The 17,988-nt window shown below is 41.3% G+C and overlaps 1 protein-coding gene across 4 annotated transcripts; it reads left to right on the top strand.

Annotated features, from left to right (window-relative positions):
- The first annotated feature begins 3,808 nt into the window (after positions 1–3,808).
- pcdh10b (protocadherin 10b) lies at positions 3,809–17,028 on the top strand. 4 transcript variants are annotated; one of them, XM_036551385.1, is made up of 6 exons: positions 3,809–3,865; positions 4,048–6,769; positions 7,711–7,769; positions 7,999–8,105; positions 13,951–14,250; positions 16,129–17,028. In XM_036551385.1, exons 2-6 carry the CDS (start codon positions 4,271–4,273, stop codon positions 16,146–16,148), a joined length of 2,985 nt encoding a protein of 994 aa, XP_036407278.1. In that variant the 5' UTR covers positions 3,809–3,865; positions 4,048–4,270; the 3' UTR covers positions 16,149–17,028. The 4 variants fall into 4 exon arrangements, with proteins under 4 accessions (XP_036407278.1, XP_036407277.1, XP_036407280.1 ...); XM_036551384.1 differs by having other exon boundaries at positions 3,818–6,769; XM_036551387.1 differs by having other exon boundaries at positions 3,818–6,769; positions 13,951–14,108.
- Positions 17,029–17,988: the final 960 nt, after the last annotated feature.

Consider the following 17,988-nt stretch of genomic DNA (forward strand, 5'->3'; position numbering starts at 1 on the left):
AAGTGAGCTACCCTGAAAAGCCTTTTTTTTTTAAGAGTAGTGTCATTGGTTTCTGACTCTCACACAGACAACCAGATCAGTTTATTCAGACAACTAGCTTTTCAATTGTGTGGTATATGCTGCAACCACTGTGCCAGTAAAAAAAAAAAATTGCCATTGTTATTTGTCTGTATCTTATACAAGATAATGAGCTTGGCGGCCCCTGAAATTCACAAGAGCTATGCAAGAACTGAAATAATGAACACATACTTGAACACTTTACTGAAAATAATGGATGGTGAATTTCTTCCAAGAGCAGCCACAAAATTTGCAAAAATCTGTTTTATAAAAGCATTTCTCACAGAGTTCTCACTTGTTTTAGTACTTAATCTAAATGTGTAGTGGTTGAGAAGGCTTCTACAAAAAGACATGGTACTTTTGTCTTAGAGAGTCGGAGTTGGGCAAAGGGGTCGCCGTTACTTGAAAAATTTCAAATACACTGCCAAGTCAGAGCCTCGCTATTGCATTTTGCATTGGTTTTACAGATCTTTAACGCTACCACTGAGTCAGCTAGATTACAAAGGCAGAGGCTTCACCATGGAAGACATCCAGGAATAAGGCTTTGAAGAGAAGGGCATTCTGGGTAAAACCTCAGACTGTAGAAGTGTTCAGCTGCAGGGTGTAACTGTATGCCTGAAGCTCAGGCCAAGGGGCTGCTGCGAGAGCAGCTCATGTAAACCTCATCATTATATTTTGACTCCTCGACCCCTCAACCTAACCTGAGATGGACCTGCTTTGCCCCTTTCACGTAGATATCTATGTGGTTTGAAAACAATGGCAACTTGCAGAACGACCACACTCCCAACAGCCTGTGGCATGAGGCGCCAATGGCGGATGCTCAATCTCTAGCCTGCAGCCAGATATACTTGGATCACGGAAGAGACAGGCAATCTAATTATGCTTTCTGAAAAGCCTATTGTTCATATTCTGGAAATATTCATGAAGATTTTATCTAGTAAAGACGTTTGGCTATTCTGTGCCACTGGCATTCTCATGGGCATAATACCATAAAGCACTTAACAGACTACACAAACTTGATTTGGGAAGTTTATTCCTGAAGGCAGTTTACACACAGCGTAAGAAAAATCATTGTGGCATTATACTTATATTGTCAGTTACATATCTATACCAGAATTTCCAATGTGTCTCTTTTAGAACCGTAATCGTACACGTTCCATTTAGGTAAAATAAGGACGTCATTTGAGAAAAATGAAGCCCTCAGTACCATTATTGCTCACAAGGGGGAGCTCGTGTACTCTGTCTATCCACACAACACTGAAATTTTCATCTTTTTCCCTTCTCATGTGCAGCCATTAATTCTATGTCTTACACTTCTCAGTTATATATATTGTACTTACAGTCACTTGGTTGTTGTGTAAGATTGTGCATAAACTGTGTGAAAGTTGTGAGCCTGGATTGCATTCATTTTATTTACAGGAGAGGAGTATATTGTCTTTTGCCAGTAGCACCAACCCCACCGAATATTACCTCGCACAAATAAATGTATTGTAATAAAGAAATTATGTTCACGACGCTTCATTGAAAAACTCTGCCATGTGGTCTTCATTAAGGTTTGTATTGAAGCTATCCGTTCAAGAAATCATTAACCCCGCATGGTCTGAGTGATTGCATGTGTGTCCTAGATACATTTCACAGGTAAAGTGAAAATGTGTTGCATTTAAAAGTGTTTCTCTCTTCTTCTCTTTATCTGAGAGAGGGGGAGCAAATGTGTATGTATGTCTGTGTTTGCGCGGAGAGAGAGAGAGAGAGAGAGAGAGAGAGAGAGAGAGAGAGAGAGAGAGAGAGAGAGAGAGAGAGAGAGAGAGAGAGAGAGAGAGAGAGAGAGAGAGAGAGAGAGAGAGAGAGCGACCGATGCTTCACTCACATTTGCAGATGGTGCGATACTGGACTTTTATTCTCTGCGATAACTTGCTCCGTTTGAAATGAACATGACAGCCCTGTTATCACTGCCGGCCATTACAACGCCGAGAAATAAGAGTTCTATAATTGATGGGTATCTGACATCTGCCGCGTGACGTGCAATGGGAGTGCACTGTGAAACTGTGAAGCATAAGCTACAAGAGGGGCCAACAGCACGCAATCTGTATCCCCAAATGACAAGGGTACAAAAACATGTGCATACTAAGGCTCATTTGAAGTAGTAGTGCAGTAAACACCTTCTTAAATATGATTCGCAAGTGTGCGTATATGTTAAAAATACCGAAATCGGGTCCTGAGTAGCATCACCCCAGCAAACAAAGTGTTAAAATGCGCATGTTGGCCGAAGCTTTTTTAACCGCTAGAGGGCATGTGTACCCTGTGGTTCAGGACAATACTAAATATTTTCGGCAAGCTACGAAGTGCTACTAAACTGTGGTAGCACTGAGAGCTATAGTGGTAGGGAAATGTGCTCGTGAAAATTAGAAAAGCTAATAATAACGCGTCATTGTGAGACGGCGTCAAATTGACACTGGGCTAAACTGTAAAAGGAATCTGTCACATTTTTTTCTCACTTGTGAAGCCTACAGCAAGTGGAAACCGCCACACGATGACCACTTATACGAATGGAACCGTCACAAACTATGGTTCTTAGCGTTTGCAAAGTAACCGATTGCATTATAATTCGCGCATGGCGCATAATCTTGCCACAGTTTATCTTTCTAAGTAGTCGCACTTTGCGTTGTAATAGACTGGCCTGAACGAACACATTGAGTGATATTTGTGCTGTCGAGTGTCATGAGTGAAGTGCAGTTAAGATTAATTTGAACAATTATTTCACTCAGTTATTATTATTACTATTATTATTATACCCATATATTGATTTTTTACTGTATTTTAGCTGAACAACCCACACACTAAATCATAAAAAAATCATTTGGTTTGTCTTAATGTTTGCATGTACTAAACTACCATATCCTTGAAAATGGCACTGTAGTATTTTCACACGACGTACATACCAAACAAGCATAACGGTTGGAAAATTTAACCCAGTGCGCTGTAAGTATACGGACAATTTTCGCATTTAAGGTTTCAGCAGGGGATGTGCTGGTGCTGGTCACCGACTGAGCAACACGCTTATTTAAAAAAAAAAAAAAAAAAAAAGTAGGCTACACCCACATCAAATCTAACCATTTACGTGCATGAGCCTCTATGGAATAGCCAACCGAATAACGGGGGATATTTCAAATGGTTATACAGACGCTTTCATCCTCGTTTTGGGGTTAAATTACTGGTTTGCTGTATGTATTCAGGCTGCTGCGATTTAGGCGCAGCACTTGTGAATCAACACATCAGTTAGTATATGGAAGCGGACTTCCCTGAATATTCAACATTGGAGTAATGGAAGACAAATATGCCTCACATTGTCAAACGCCGTGTGATCTGTAAAAGTACAGAGGATAGTGTATTCGGTTAGGTTTGTTCGCGAAACAGTATAAACAGTCTGTTGAAATATACGTCTTTGCCTAGAGCAATACTATTCACTTATTAGGACTCCGAAAGTGGGGGGGCAGTGGTTTTACAACTTGTGCACCTCTATGTTTCGCCACTGCCTCCCGTTGCCCATTAACTCTTTCATCAGACAAGGCAATGATTTGCAACTTGCAAGGATGTTAAACGGCATCTTTTCAGGATCTCCGACGAGCCTTTACTGACGTTGCCACGACCCAATCACGTGTAACCTCTGTGGGTGTCGATGGCTGCCATTGGCTGGGAGGAGGAGAGCGCTGCGCAAAACCAGAAAGGCTGGGTACTTGGCGTTCAGAAGTCTGCCAGATGAGATCATTGGATCTGCTCGTGGGACAGAGAGATTGTATACAGGAAAAAAGTAAGATAATTACATTTATATAGGTATATGCGATTGGGAAAAATGAAAAGAACAAAATATGAATTGTTTTGATTAGTGCGCGTAAGTTTTGCTTAGTATCGATATATGTATTTACACTAAATACTTACTTTATTTAACGAACTGTGTTCTTAATAGGGATGTGTCGAATTGCTATATTGCAGTGACGTATCTAAAGCCAAAGCTCACAAAATAACAGTCGAGGATCAAACGGCTACATTAATCATCAAGACAACAGAATGGTTTTCGGTTGAAAAGACCAAAGGGGAGACATCTCTGACTTGAGAAGCCTTAAATTTTTTTCCGCCTTTCCACACGGACTGATGTAATGGGAAATGCCAATTCAAGTCTGAAGGAATAAAACACAAGTGCTCTTCTTATTTGGAGATGATTGTGCTATTTGTTCTGCTCTGTTTCGTGGATGGGGTGGTTTCCCAGATACGCTACTCTGTTCCGGAGGAACAGGACCACGGCACCTTTGTGGGGAATATCGCTGAGGATTTGGGCTTGGACATAACAAAACTTTCGTCTCGTAGATTTCAGACCGTGCCCAGTGCTAGGACTCCATATTTGGAAGTGAATTTGGAGAACGGGGTGCTTTTTGTGAATGAAAAAATCGACAGGGAGCAGATCTGTAAACAGAGTGCCACCTGCCTTCTGCACTTGGAGGTGTTCTTGGAGAACCCGCTGGAGCTTTTCCGCGTGGAAATCGAAATAGTGGATATCAACGACAATCCACCCAGCTTCCCCGAGACTGACATTACCGTTGAAATTTCGGAAAGTGCCACTCCTGGGACCCGTTTTCCACTGGAGAGCGCATTCGACCCCGACGTTGGCACCAATGCGCTGCGCACCTACGAAATCACCACGAACAACTATTTTTACCTCGACGTGCAACAGCAGGGCGATGGAAACAAGTTCGCCGAACTGGTGCTCGAAAAGCCCCTGGATAGGGAGCAGCAAGCAGTGCACAGGTACGTACTAACAGCGGTAGATGGTGGGTTGCCACAGAGGACTGGCACGGCGCTGCTAGTAGTTAAGGTGCTAGATTCCAACGATAACGTCCCGGTCTTTGATCAGTCGGTGTATACCGTGAGCCTGCCTGAAAATTCTCCTGTAGGCACGCTGGTCATTCAGTTGAACGCAACGGATATGGACGAGGGTCAGAATGGCGAAGTCGTCTATGCCTTCAGCAATCACATCGCTCCCAGAGTGAAGGAGCTGTTTAACATTGACGCACGGACCGGCAGGCTTGAGGTGAGCGGGGAGGTCGACTTCGAGGAGAGTAGCATGTATCAGATCTACGTGCAGGCGAAAGATCTCGGACCCAACGCTGTCCCAGCTCACTGTAAAGTTCTGGTCAAAGTGATTGACGTGAACGACAATGCTCCCGAGATCAGTTTCAGTACCGTGACTGAGTCGGTGAGCGAAAAGTCAGCTCCTGGCACCGTGATCGCGTTGCTCAGTGTAACTGACAAAGACTCTGGGGAAAATGGACAAATTCACTGCGAAATTCTCGGAGATGTCCCTTTCAAACTCAAATCGTCGTTCAGGAATTACTACACAATCGTGACAGACGGACCTTTGGACAGGGAAAACGCCGACTCGTACACAGTCACCGTGGTGGCGAGAGATAAAGGCACCCCATCCCTTGCCACCAGCAAGTCTATTAAAGTGCAAGTATCGGATGAAAATGACAACGCTCCGACGTTTACACAACCAGTGTATGATGTGTACGTGACTGAAAACAATGTACCGGGCGCTTATATTTACGCAGTGAGCGCCTTAGATCCTGACATCGGACAAAACGCTTATATTTCTTACTCCATAATGGAGTGCGACATTCAGGGTATGTCTGTGTTTACCTATGCGTCAATCAACTCCGAAAACGGTTATCTTTATGCCTTGAGGTCGTTTGATTATGAACAATTAAAGGACTTTAGCTTTATGGTTCAAGCAAAGGATTCTGGTAGCCCCGAATTGACGTCCAACGCCACGGTCAACGTTATCATAGTGGATCAAAACGACAACGCTCCTTCTGTCATTGCCCCGCTTGGCAAAAACGGCACGGCGAAGGAACCTCTGCCCAGATCCGCAGAACCTGGATACTTAGTGACCCGCATTGTTGCCATGGATGCGGACGACGGCGAGAACGCCCGTCTGTCATACAGCATTCAAAAGGGAAACGAAAACGGAATGTTTCGCATGGACTGGAGAACTGGCGAATTAAGGACCGCGAGAAGGGTGTCGACCAAAAGGGACCCCCACCAACTTTATGACTTGTTGATTGAGGTGAGGGATCACGGGCAGCCACCTCTCTCGTCCACGGCCAGCGTTATCGTGATGCTGGTTGACAGTGTTGTCGAGGGCCACAGTGGGGACCGCGGCTCCTCTAAAGCAAAAGAAAACTCGCTCGATTTGACTCTCATCCTCATCATCGCCCTGGGCTCGGTGTCCTTCATCTTTCTGCTGGCGATGATCGTCCTGGCCATTAGGTGTCAAAAGGACAAAAAGCTGAACATTTACACATGCCTGGCCAGCGACTGCTGCCTGTGCTGCAGCTCGTGCTGTAGCAGGCAGGCGCGAGCCCGAAAGAAAAAGCTTAGCAAGTCAGATATAATGCTGGTGCAGAGCGCTAATGTCACGAGCACCGCACAAGTCCCGGTTGAGGAATCCGGGAGCTTCGGTTCCCACCATCAAAACCAGAACTATTGCTACCAGGTATGTCTCACCCCGGAATCGGCCAAAACCGATCTCATGTTCCTAAAGCCGTGTAGTCCCGCTAGGAGCACAGACACTGACCACAATCCCTGTGGCGCCATAGTGACAGGTTATACAGACCAGCAACCTGACATCATATCTAACGGCAGCATTTTATCAAACGAGGTAAGCATCTTGATACATCTCTACATGGCATGTGCTGAATTATCACAACTATGCGTATGTTTTAACTGGATTCACGAGAAAGGTTACCGATTCATTGATGCTTGCTTGCGTATGACAATTAAATTGGTAATTGGCAGTGAAACAAGAAATGTGGTTTGAATTTGGAAATAATTCAGTACTGATACCCCTTTCACTTCAGAAATGATGCTGTTGCTTATTTGCTTATTTGTGCCTTAAACTACTTAAATGCCGCTTTGAGATGAGGGTCAATTTGGCCAAACAATGTGATACATTGATAGTGTCGATAGGGTGGTTATTTTGGTATGGTCCGGGGCGTGAATTAAATTTTGGTGATACGTAGAAGACTATTAGAGCGCAGGGAATTATTGAGTCATTATTATTATTATTATTATTATTATTATTATTATTATTATTATTAACAGCTACAAGAATAATACATTAAAATAAAATACTGGGATATTGACCTGACTTCAAACGGTTAAATATGTAAATAAAACTAACCAAACATGTAAATGAAGTCTGCAGTGTCTGCAAGGATGGTTGCCTTTCTGTGAATGAGAATTAAGTATGCTTAGCACAGTCTTGCAGCCTTACACCAGAACAAAGATTGGCCTTTAGCAGAAGTATTTGACTGAATCAGTTCAGCACGTAATCGCATTTAACCCATGCTGTTTCGCTGGTTCCTAAGCAAATAACGGAATTACGTTATAGTCATTACGGCAGTAAAGCCCAAACACATACACTTAGTACACTTTTGAATGTTGGCATGTTTTTTTTTTTTTTTTTTTTTGCTAATCTCTTTCTGAAGACCAGTGATTCTGAAATAGCAATTGATCAGTTTCTTGCACTATATACATTTGTATGTTTTTTTAATGTCATTTGCATGATCGTCTACATGAAAAAAGCTGTGTTTCTTTTAGACAAAACACCAGCGAGCGGAACTCAGTTACCTCGTTGATAGACCTCGGCGTGTTAACAGGTAAGGTTAAGTAACTTCAGTTCGGTACTGCGGCCGAATGAACAAATGTAACATTTTAATATATTAAATTAAATTAATCATATCCTCCTCCCCTGACATACGCACACATATAGCCACCCAAAAGCACACATACGGCATAAAAAACACGCACGCATACAGACACGCTCACAGTTAGCATTTAATTACTGTGCTGTATAGCGAGTTCATATTAACATATTATGTTTTTCAGTTCTGCTTTCCAGGAAGCTGATATTGTGAGTTCCAAAGACAGTGGACACGGTGACAGTGAACAGGGAGACAGCGACCACGACGCCACCAATCGAGGTCACTCGTCTGGTGAGTGCTTATCTGTTTATTGATTGATAAGGTTTCATTCTCATGTTGAAGGGGCTCTTTTTGGCTTTCGGTTCAGATCTGAAGTCTCGTTTTTCAACGCTAGCCTTTGGCTGTCGGGTTTATTGAAGACAAGGGTAGAGGGAGGCAACTTGAGACGCCGGCTGTATTGGACATTGCGGTCATGAGGTTATATATTCTTGCATTTCGTACCGTTCTCGGCTTTCACCGGTGTGTGGTGCTGAAAGGATAGCGATCTGCAAGTCTTGTGCTCTGAGAGCTACGTGGCTGTGAAGAGTTTTCGAGGGGATGATTTCTTTCCAGTGAATGTGTTCTAATGTATCCTTGTGAATACATACATAACTAAGTATTATTATTAAGATTTTTTTAAAATATCGAGCGTAAAATAAGTGTGGTAAGGTTGCCTCTTGTGAACATTTTGCCAGACAGAAACTGTTTACAAAGGCGGAGCGTTAAAGATGCAGTTGTATTGTCAGAGATTCCCGTATCGCTATTTAAATGGAGACACTTACTGAACAAAAGCACCCCTGAATGGCACGGCTAATTGAATTACGCTGTTTATAAATATGCAGCCTTAATGAGGTCTTTCTGGGTGGACATTAGCCGTTCTCTGCTTGAGGGACGGGACGGGAATTTAGAACAAAACTGATTTGCCATTGACGGTGTGGGAACGGGAGAAGATGGGTTGCGCTTGAAACAAACGACCAATTGATAAACTATGCGCTACCCCCAACCGAGCCGCCCCCTCCCCGCCCACATCCCTCTCCTGCATATCTTTCCGTGGAAGGGATCATATGTTGCATTTTACAGAAATGGTGTCATTTATTCAAATATTCATTTATTCATATTTTTTTTTCTCTCTCCATCTCTCTCATTACCACTTTCTCTGTCTGTCACACATGCACTTAACACACACACACCTGCACTGTGAAAAACGACAACTTTTTCATTCTTTCCTTTTTTTTGGCAGTACAACTTACTTTGGCAAACTCATCAATAATAAAGTCACTAAGTAACACACAGGCTACAGGTCTACCGTGAGTATAATATAAGCATATCACACTTTATGATTTATAATGAGGCACTGGGTTTGTAAGTAATGTGTTTTAAGTAATGATTCATCATACTGTAATACTCATAGTTCTGCCACATTATCATGCTGTTATTCTATAATAGGTGACCCTCTACAGTGCCATGATCGCAATACTGAATTTGAATCATGGGATAATTTATGCACGCATAATCTCAACATATAATACAATGCACTTGGTTTCCCTGCTTCGAACACACACTACATCTAAAAGAAATGAAATGACCATTATGAAAGTTGAGCATAAGTTTAGTAGTAGAGTGGGGATAAAACTAAACATATTCTCATGTATTATTATCAAAATGGTGTTTCATCCATTTTGTATCACAAATGTTAATAAAGGGATCGCAGAAATGCTTTTTTTTTATCATATTACGATGAATAATTTGGGAAATCATTTTTGCAGTATGTTGTAACATTGAAAAGATAGTATTGTGTACTCTGCAAAGTGGCCTCCCAGTTGTGACCAGAGTTAGTACAGTTCAGGGATACAGCATGGCTTTAGGAACAAGGTTAAATTATTCACTTGAAATAATTATGTTAGGTAATCCCAACTTCCTATGTTCACTGCTTCACCCATAAGCTTTCATGTCGTCTGTCAGTCGACAGTTCAGTCACTGTCCACTGTATCTTATAACAGCCATTTACACTGGACCAATCAAAATTTCCAATCAGTAACAAGTGCAGTAATTTGTGTCCATTCAATTTTACTTCTGTTCTGTTCTGTCTGTATATTTTCAGAAGGTAGTAACTGAGTGTTAACATTTTTCAGTGTGAGATAATGAACATATATACAACTAGGTCCCCACATCAAAGCCTAGTGTTCATTTTTATTGAACAGGACTGTAGCTGCTATGAATATTGTGATGGAAAAAGTATAGACTCTGGCATAGCCTTTCTGCTGTTACATACCATTATGTGAAATTTATTAACTTTACTGACTTATTGCAAATCTTTAAACTGTTGAAATTACAAGGTAATTATTGATAGTGACCTGATGTGAAATTGGCAGTAATTCATACCATGATGTTAACATAACACACAAACTGATGCTGACATATTTTAAACTGTATTAAGTATTTATATACACATTGAGAGGTTGGTGGGTTCTTCAGTTAATTATATTAGTAAAAAATTCTAATTATCTACATAAATTAGTGTCATGTGGTATAGTAAAATATTTGTGAGTGTCTTCCTCTACTTCTTTATAACATCAGATTATGGGGATATAATCTAACAATTATTGTACTTTCTGACCTTATTAGTGAATATAAGCAAGAATTACACTTTTTTGTTAATTATGGTGACTGCTGAACTGTACTCAGATGGAGTATTGAAAGCTGATTAAAAAAATCCCCTCAGTGGTTAGACTGAACACAAAGGTTAGACTGCATCAGACACAGATGGCTGATTCTTATATTTCCACTTGTATATCTTCTTTTTTTTTACTTACACACAGACCTTTTTGCCTTGTGAAAGACAAAAAAAAAAAAAAGATACAGGTACAGATACAGTTAAGATACAAGTGCTGATGACAAAACCATCCTGAGATATGTTTGAGAAAAGATGGGATCATATGGGTATGAGAAACCATGCACACACATAAGTGTCTACGTTCTTATTTTACGGCATACAGTAGTGTGATTCAAAAAGGTCTCAGCAAGACCATCTTTGCTGTGCAGCAGTGGCGTTGTTTGGACTGCTGAGGCTGCCGTGGTGTCAGTGAAAAGGCTCACTGTGCTGTGCGCGGACAGCAAAGCAAAACAGCACCGCTCAGAGAGGACCGGGGTGTCTGTGGCCTCTGCCGGGCGTCTCTTCATTTCATCTGCAGTTCACGTTAGCGCTCTGCAACAGCTCGCTGATCAGTAATTTGTTTTCAGACCTCTGCATACCAATTATCAAATGAAGGTTATTATCGAGGCTTGGGGTCCGCGATGCCCAAATTTTTCTCAGAATTTTAAAATAAAGGAGCCATTTTCAGGGGAGATTAGTTTTTGTTTAATGTTGCCGCCCACCCCCCTCCCGCACTTGCCCCCGCCTCCCTCCTCGCTCCGCTCCAGTGAGCTGGCAGACCTGTTGATGTCACTCTGCGCTGGCTGTGAAGGGCAGGCCTCCCACCCCGGACCCCGGTGCTGAAGAAAAAGGCCGATTACCGCCTATTGCTCTTATTCCGTACCACCTCCTGTTCTCTGTACGCTCCCTCTGCGTTAGGGCCTTAATGTTCAAGAGAGCATCCACATCTCCTCAAACGCACACACACTCTCACACAAACAGATGCGTACACACATATTTTCTACTATTTTGTTTCTTCAAAGCTTCATTGAGCACAGAAACTCGGTCAGGGCAACCATTCGTAGCCATCACACTGATTCATCACAGCGCTGTGCAATTTCTCCATGATGGCAATGACAACTTTATAAGCCTCTCACACGCAGCACTCACGTTACCGTATGCATAATAGCCTTATTTTCGGAAACGTATAGCGCTCCTTGATTGCTTTTCCCCCCATCATTGCTTTCTTTATTCCGTTACAAACACATTTGATGGTTTTCTGTGCTCAAGGAGACTCTGTCAGCTCTCCTGACAAATCTTATGGTAACGTCAGCCTTTTTCCTTCTCCACCCTTCAGAGGCCACTTGGAAATGTGGGAATGGGGGGAAAAGAAGCAAACAGCTTAATCAAATCTAATTAACCACATGGTAAAAACTAAATTCCACTTAGGAGTATCATATTATTAGAAGTACCTATTTATTTTTCATGAATTCATGTCTTGTGATGGATATAGAGAGAAAGAGAGAGAGAGAGAGAGAGAGAGAAGGAGAGTGCCACTAGTTATCTTACCTGTACATTGCTGAAGAAAAGCAAAAAATGCTCATAAAAGATGAGGTGGCATTTGGCTGAAAAAACTGTGCTCAAGGTGGAGTTCCTGGCTCCTAATTAATATCAGTCACACAGACAGTGATTGGCAGCTTGAAGGCATGTTGAAATATTCCTGCCTCAGAGGTCACAGTGATAGCCACAGCCGGGCAAAGTGGGGCTGTTCTGCTGCCATTCCAATGAAATGCCTCACTGTTAACGTTACCTAATTCATAACAAACTGGCAAGACAGCCTTGATTTATTAATTGATTTACTGTGCATGTTTAATATTTCAGCAAGCTTTCAAACATACTCGGTAGCCAGCTTGCTAGTCAACATATGAGCTAGCCAGATTCGTAGCTTGCACATAAAAAAGCTACCTTGCCAGTCAACCCAGGAACAGAACTATCACCACTTCTCACAGCAAATAAATTACTTTTGGATTAACTTGAAAAGATGGAAGTTATGGCTATGTAGCAGCTCATCTGCCATGCTGCCAATCTGATGTCTTGGTCCTCCTCTATCTATCAGTGTTAAAATGATATGATGAAAAACCCTCATCTTTATGGGGGCTTGAGTTGTGCTTTGCTTGTTGAATATGACACTTTTTAAAACGACCAACCTTCTCAGGTAAAGTAGCCTCAAAGTGTTCAAACACTTAGCAGTACATTAACAGCACACAGCAGTACATTTCACTGCTGGATAATATTTGTTACACAACAGAAAGCAACTAAGAGAGGAGTCTTACAAATGGAGCCTTCCATGGTGCCACACATTTTGGTTTATTTATTTACTTTTGGTCAAACACCTTTATGAAAGACGCCGCCCCCCCTCAACAATCCTCCTTGATATATCCATAATAAGAAGAAAGGTGTGGCCTTTCATCCTTTTCATCAGGAAAAAAAAAGAAGAAAAACCTCAGTGGAAATACGACGCGAGGTTTCTCAGCAGGACAGATTCAGCCAGCTATCCCCCCTTTGATCTCCCGCAGAACAGCTCCCGCCACGAGGAATTAGAGATAGGAGATTTGACACCACGTTGCTCTTTGTGCATGCTCACGTGAGCTTTGATCAAGGAGGTGTGTGTGTTAGGGGTGGGGGGGTTGGTGGGGGGGGGGGGGGGGGGGGGCGACTGCTTCACCATTCTTGGTTTCCGGCCTCGCGAGCCCCAGAACCCAATCCATGGACAATAAGAACAGCTGGAGGGCTTCGCTAGTCTGCTGCTCCAGCTTTTTTTGTTCCAAATGAAGAAATGAACTTAAACATTCAGCACATTTCTTTTTTTTTCCAGTATTCAGAATTGTGCGATGTTTCATGCAATTAAGGCCATTGAAGCGTTTGTTTAGTTTTAGAGGCACTTTGAAGGATGTCTGAAGTGTGTGGCCTGTCCTGGAAATTTTGGCTAAATTCCTGGCTTACCAAAGTGAGAATTTTCTTTGCAAAGCAGCAGTGTGGTTGTGGCATATTGTACTTTTGCATATAATTACAGGGGGAGGCATTTGTCTTTGTTTGTGTGTGTGTGTGTGTGTGTGTGTGTGTGTGTGTGTGTGTGTGTGTGTGTGTGTGTGCGTGTGTGGGTGTGTGTTGGGGAGGGGAGGACTACACTGTTATATCCAGCTATAAACATTTAAAAGGTCTTGTTTAGTATAGTTTAGTATAACTCAGTACAGTTTTCTGTCAGAGTATGTAAGCACTGAACATCAGTCAGTCCCATTTGTCAGCATCATAGTACAGGGAGACTTTCTTATCAGAGATATAGGGCAGCCTTTTCTACAGGAGTTAAAAGGCTCTCTAGGGCTCCTGATTTGTTCCAAACTGCAATCAAGGAAAGTTCACTTTTGCTCATGCTTCTTCCCTCCCCTGTCCATTGTGTCGTCTTAGGTGCTGATCTCTTTTCAAATTGCACGGAAGAGTGCAAAGCCCTAGGGCACTCCGATCGATGTTGGATGCCCTCCTTTGTGCCATCCGACGGTCGACAGGCTGCAGATTACCGTAGCAATCTGCATGTCCCCGGAATGGACTCTGTGCCCGACACTGAGGTATTTGAATCTCAAGAGCAAACTGGGGAGAGAGCATTCTCCACCTTTGGCAAAGAGAAGTCACATCACGGCACCCTAGAGAGGAAAGAGTTTGATGCACTTCTGTCTAGCACACGTGCGCCTTACAAACCGCCCTATTTGTGTGAGTATTTTTTAAGCCGTTAACTTTGATCTGATCCGATGCGACTAAAATTCTCGGATGGCTGGAAGTGCCATTAAATTCTTTTCACTATAATCCATCTTTCCATCTTGTTTCCACTACTAATTTTACTGCCTTGATTTAAAAAAAAAAGCTCTACTTTTCTGTCTTTAAAATTCTCCATTCCTATCCATTGTCTGCACTGTTGTTTTGTGTTGAATAATGGGCAATACATTTAAATTGGCTGTGACGTATATGATAAAAGTTTAGAGCAGTTTAACACAACATGTCTGCTGTGACTTTTCCTTAAATGGCTCATCACAATTTGTTAAAGCCCTTCCTTTTTATCGAGAAAGCTTGATGTGTGTGTTTTTAATGAGGTTATTATATTTGCTTACTTTACCCATGTTGATTTACATACTGTATATATATCTTACATTGACCAATTTCTGCTTACATGATACTTCACATAAGCCAAGATGTTGCCATCTGCTCCTTCACTGCCAGTGACTTCACTGACTTCTACTTCGACATGTCCCCACTAACAATTAGATGAATCCTTAGTTTTGGTTTTTAATCTTTAGAAAATGATCAAACACAGTAATACTTCGCTCATAACCATAACCTTTGACATAAATGGCATAAACTAACCATTTATGAAATAATTCATTAAATACAAATATATCATAATACCATGACCAGGATAAAAGTGTCCATTTCATACCATGACAGCTCCATATCGTCATTCCTAGACACATTAATATTAATCAGGTCTTTATTTCAGGTAACAGATCAGATCAATTTTTAACTGTAATTTTTGCAACAATCACAGTATTCACAGTTATAAAAATGTTTCAATGCTGCTCAAATGAGCTTCTCTGCTGAAAACAGTATAAAAGCTTGAATTTATAAATATGTTTCCCCACTCTGTAAGAAGGTTAGTTAATTTATTAGCTCAGAATGCGATAATAAACATTGAATTCTATAGATAACAAGAATCAATTGGCAAATGCATATCCAATCCTTCTTATATGCAACATCATTAAATCAGTTTAAATAACAGAAACATACAAGATCATCACAGAACATTGCACACATGGAGTCAAGAAGTGGTGCTGTAACTTATGTGAAAAAAACTTGTGGATAACTGATGGATAATTAGATGGCTAGCAAGACATGCACAAACCTTACAGCAACAAATTCAACCTCCTTGGTACAGTATGAAAGTTTGTTTCAAAGTCAAAGACAAATTTTGTAGTACGGAGCACGTAGCAAATCTGGGTCACGGTTGAGTTCATGTAAACCAAACTTCAGTTGGGGTGTGAGTTTTGCTCTCCCTAAACAATTTTCAAAACCACACTTCCTCTCACGGTCACTTAGCAGCTTCCTGGTCCTGTTGAGACTCTCGCCGAAATGCCACCAAAATGAAACTCGGGTCCCGTCGATGCAGCGTAAAGAGGGGCTTTATGAGTAATGCAGTTATGCAGACAGAGAAGCTGCAGGCATTCAAGAGCAAAGGAGGAAGTGGCTTCATTTGCCCGGTGTTTGCAATCTACTTATCTACAGCCAAGTTAAACGATTGCCCATTGTCGCTGGCCTTAATGAATTAAGCATGCAATATCTATGTTAATTTCCCAAAGGTAATAATTTAAACATTACTCTGCATGGTATTTGACTAATTTAACAGCGCGCTTTCATTTGTACAGTTTTATCTTAATAGAGTGCGGACAAAGAATTATCCGAGCATCCTTTCTCTACCCTGTTTAAATACATTCATTTGTATAATTGGCCTGTAATTCCACTGAAACAAACTGCACTCGGCTGTCAAGCAAACTTGATTTCAAAATTGCGTTTCTTTTTTTTTTTTTCTTCTGCTTGCAGCACGGAAAAGGATTTGCTAGTCCTTTTCGTGTGGACATACCCGAGACAGCATGAATTTGCACAATAGTCGGCCAACAAAAAAAAAGCATCGGTTTCAGCATCATTACCTTAGCCACCCGCTCTTATCTTACCTTTGGATGTTTTCTGCCTTGGGGGACAGAAAAGAAAAACAAAAAAAGAGTGACGGCTAACGGCTAACGGAAGGACCTTTAACACTCTCAGCAGGCCTGAGAAATGAGTTGAAATGGAACTGCAACGGGAGAAAATAAAGACAAAAACGAAACTTGAGGTGGTGCCCACCTCTCCGATCTGTGTGTGCCTGTTTACAGCACTAAGTATATCTTCTAAATGTCACCGAGCCTGAGCCCTTTAGATGTTTATATTCACACCAAGAAGCCAATTGTACAGGAAGTATTTGTGCATTATAAATGCAATATCACTGTTTTAGACTTGACTGTTTTATATTATGTTTGTGTGGTCAAGTGTTCCCAAAATCTATTACAACTTTACAAGGAAGATTGTGGTCATGTTTTATTTTAATTTAATTTTTCTTTTTTTTCTCCACAAAGTGGGTCAGGGCAGCGTTGGCCCACAGAAGTAATTAGAGACTATTCTAATTCTGTAGTTTCTATCATGTGTGCAAAGTGTTTACTGTACTATGTTAAAGCTTCTTAATAAATATAAATCTATCTATATAAATCTATCTATATATACATATACTTTTTCTGAAAGTGTGGTATCCATTGGTCAGTTTCTTATCCACCAATAGAATTTCATAAACTGACACTGCAGAAGGCTTGTGACATTACAGTGAGTTTTAAATGGAAGGCCTTATTTCACTCCCACCAACTTTTATTTTCAATTGTTTTTATTCTTTTTTTTCACTTTTGGATATTGAAATTCATGTCTATAAATAAAAGAAAGTAATTTAGATTTGAATCCATGGTAATTCTGTGTTATTGTAACCAAAAATGGTCAATAAAAAAGGAAGCTAAATATCAAAGGTATACATACATTAAACATGCAGACACACACGCACACACACTCGTGCATAAATGCCAAGAGGTGATGAATAAACAGGAAAGTGGAAAATATTCTGGCTCATGTTTTATTTTTTCTTTACCCTCTGGTATCCCAATGCTCTTGCATTGGGCAGAAGGGGTGTCACTGAGGCACAGAGCTCTCACTGTGTCTGTGGGTTTTGATGACCTCCTAAACTTTTGAAAAACATTTTAAGCAACAATGACATATTATATACCAGACCACTTCTTCAGAGTCAGTACCTGCCATTATCCATGACAGAAAAAATAGAATTGCTTCAGAGAAGCTTGACTCTTGTATGCGATGTGTTACCTGTGTTTCTACTTGACCACTTCAGCTGCAGGTCAGCAGCAACTGAGACAAGCCACACGATATGTCACGGTATTTTAATGCGATACAGTGTGGTGACTAACCAATGGGGTCTCAGCCTACATCAGCCCTGCCACCACAACATCTTTGCACTAGAACCTTCCAGGTACCACCTACATTAAGCTATATGTAGTTCATTTGTAAATAATTCAGTGAGGCTTCTCATCAAATCTGTGCAGTTATCGCTAGTTCAGTTCGAAAGAAATACCCCTACCGCTTGTACTTTTTTACTCCTGTTGTGGAGGGATCAGAAAACTGTTCTAGCGTTATAAAGCAGATTATATGCAGGTCCAGCATACAGCTCTGGAAGTAAAATTTATATTTTATACATTGATAATTGATAGAGTTTCATGGTGATGTTAATAATTTATGAACTGGATCATGCTGGCTGGTTCTTTTTTTTTTTTACCAGGAGAAACGCCTACATCCACTTGAGTCACCTGGGCTCAG

Source organism: Megalops cyprinoides, chromosome 18 (assembly GCF_013368585.1).
Source record: "Megalops cyprinoides isolate fMegCyp1 chromosome 18, fMegCyp1.pri, whole genome shotgun sequence".
NCBI classification, from domain to species: Eukaryota; Metazoa; Chordata; class Actinopteri; order Elopiformes; family Megalopidae; genus Megalops; species Megalops cyprinoides.

Bases quoted from the DNA above. Each gene is read 5' to 3' on its own strand.
- pcdh10b (XM_036551385.1), top strand. From the start codon at position 4,271: ATGATTGTGCTATTTGTTCTGCTCTGTTTCGTGGATGGGGTGGTTTCC. The intron at 6,770-7,710 runs GTAAGCATCTTG...TGTTTCTTTTAG, and splicing joins GCAGCATTTTATCAAACGAG to ACAAAACACCAGCGAGCGGA. The intron at 14,251-16,128 runs GTGAGTATTTTT...TTCTGCTTGCAG, and splicing joins TTACAAACCGCCCTATTTGT to CACGGAAAAGGATTTGCTAG.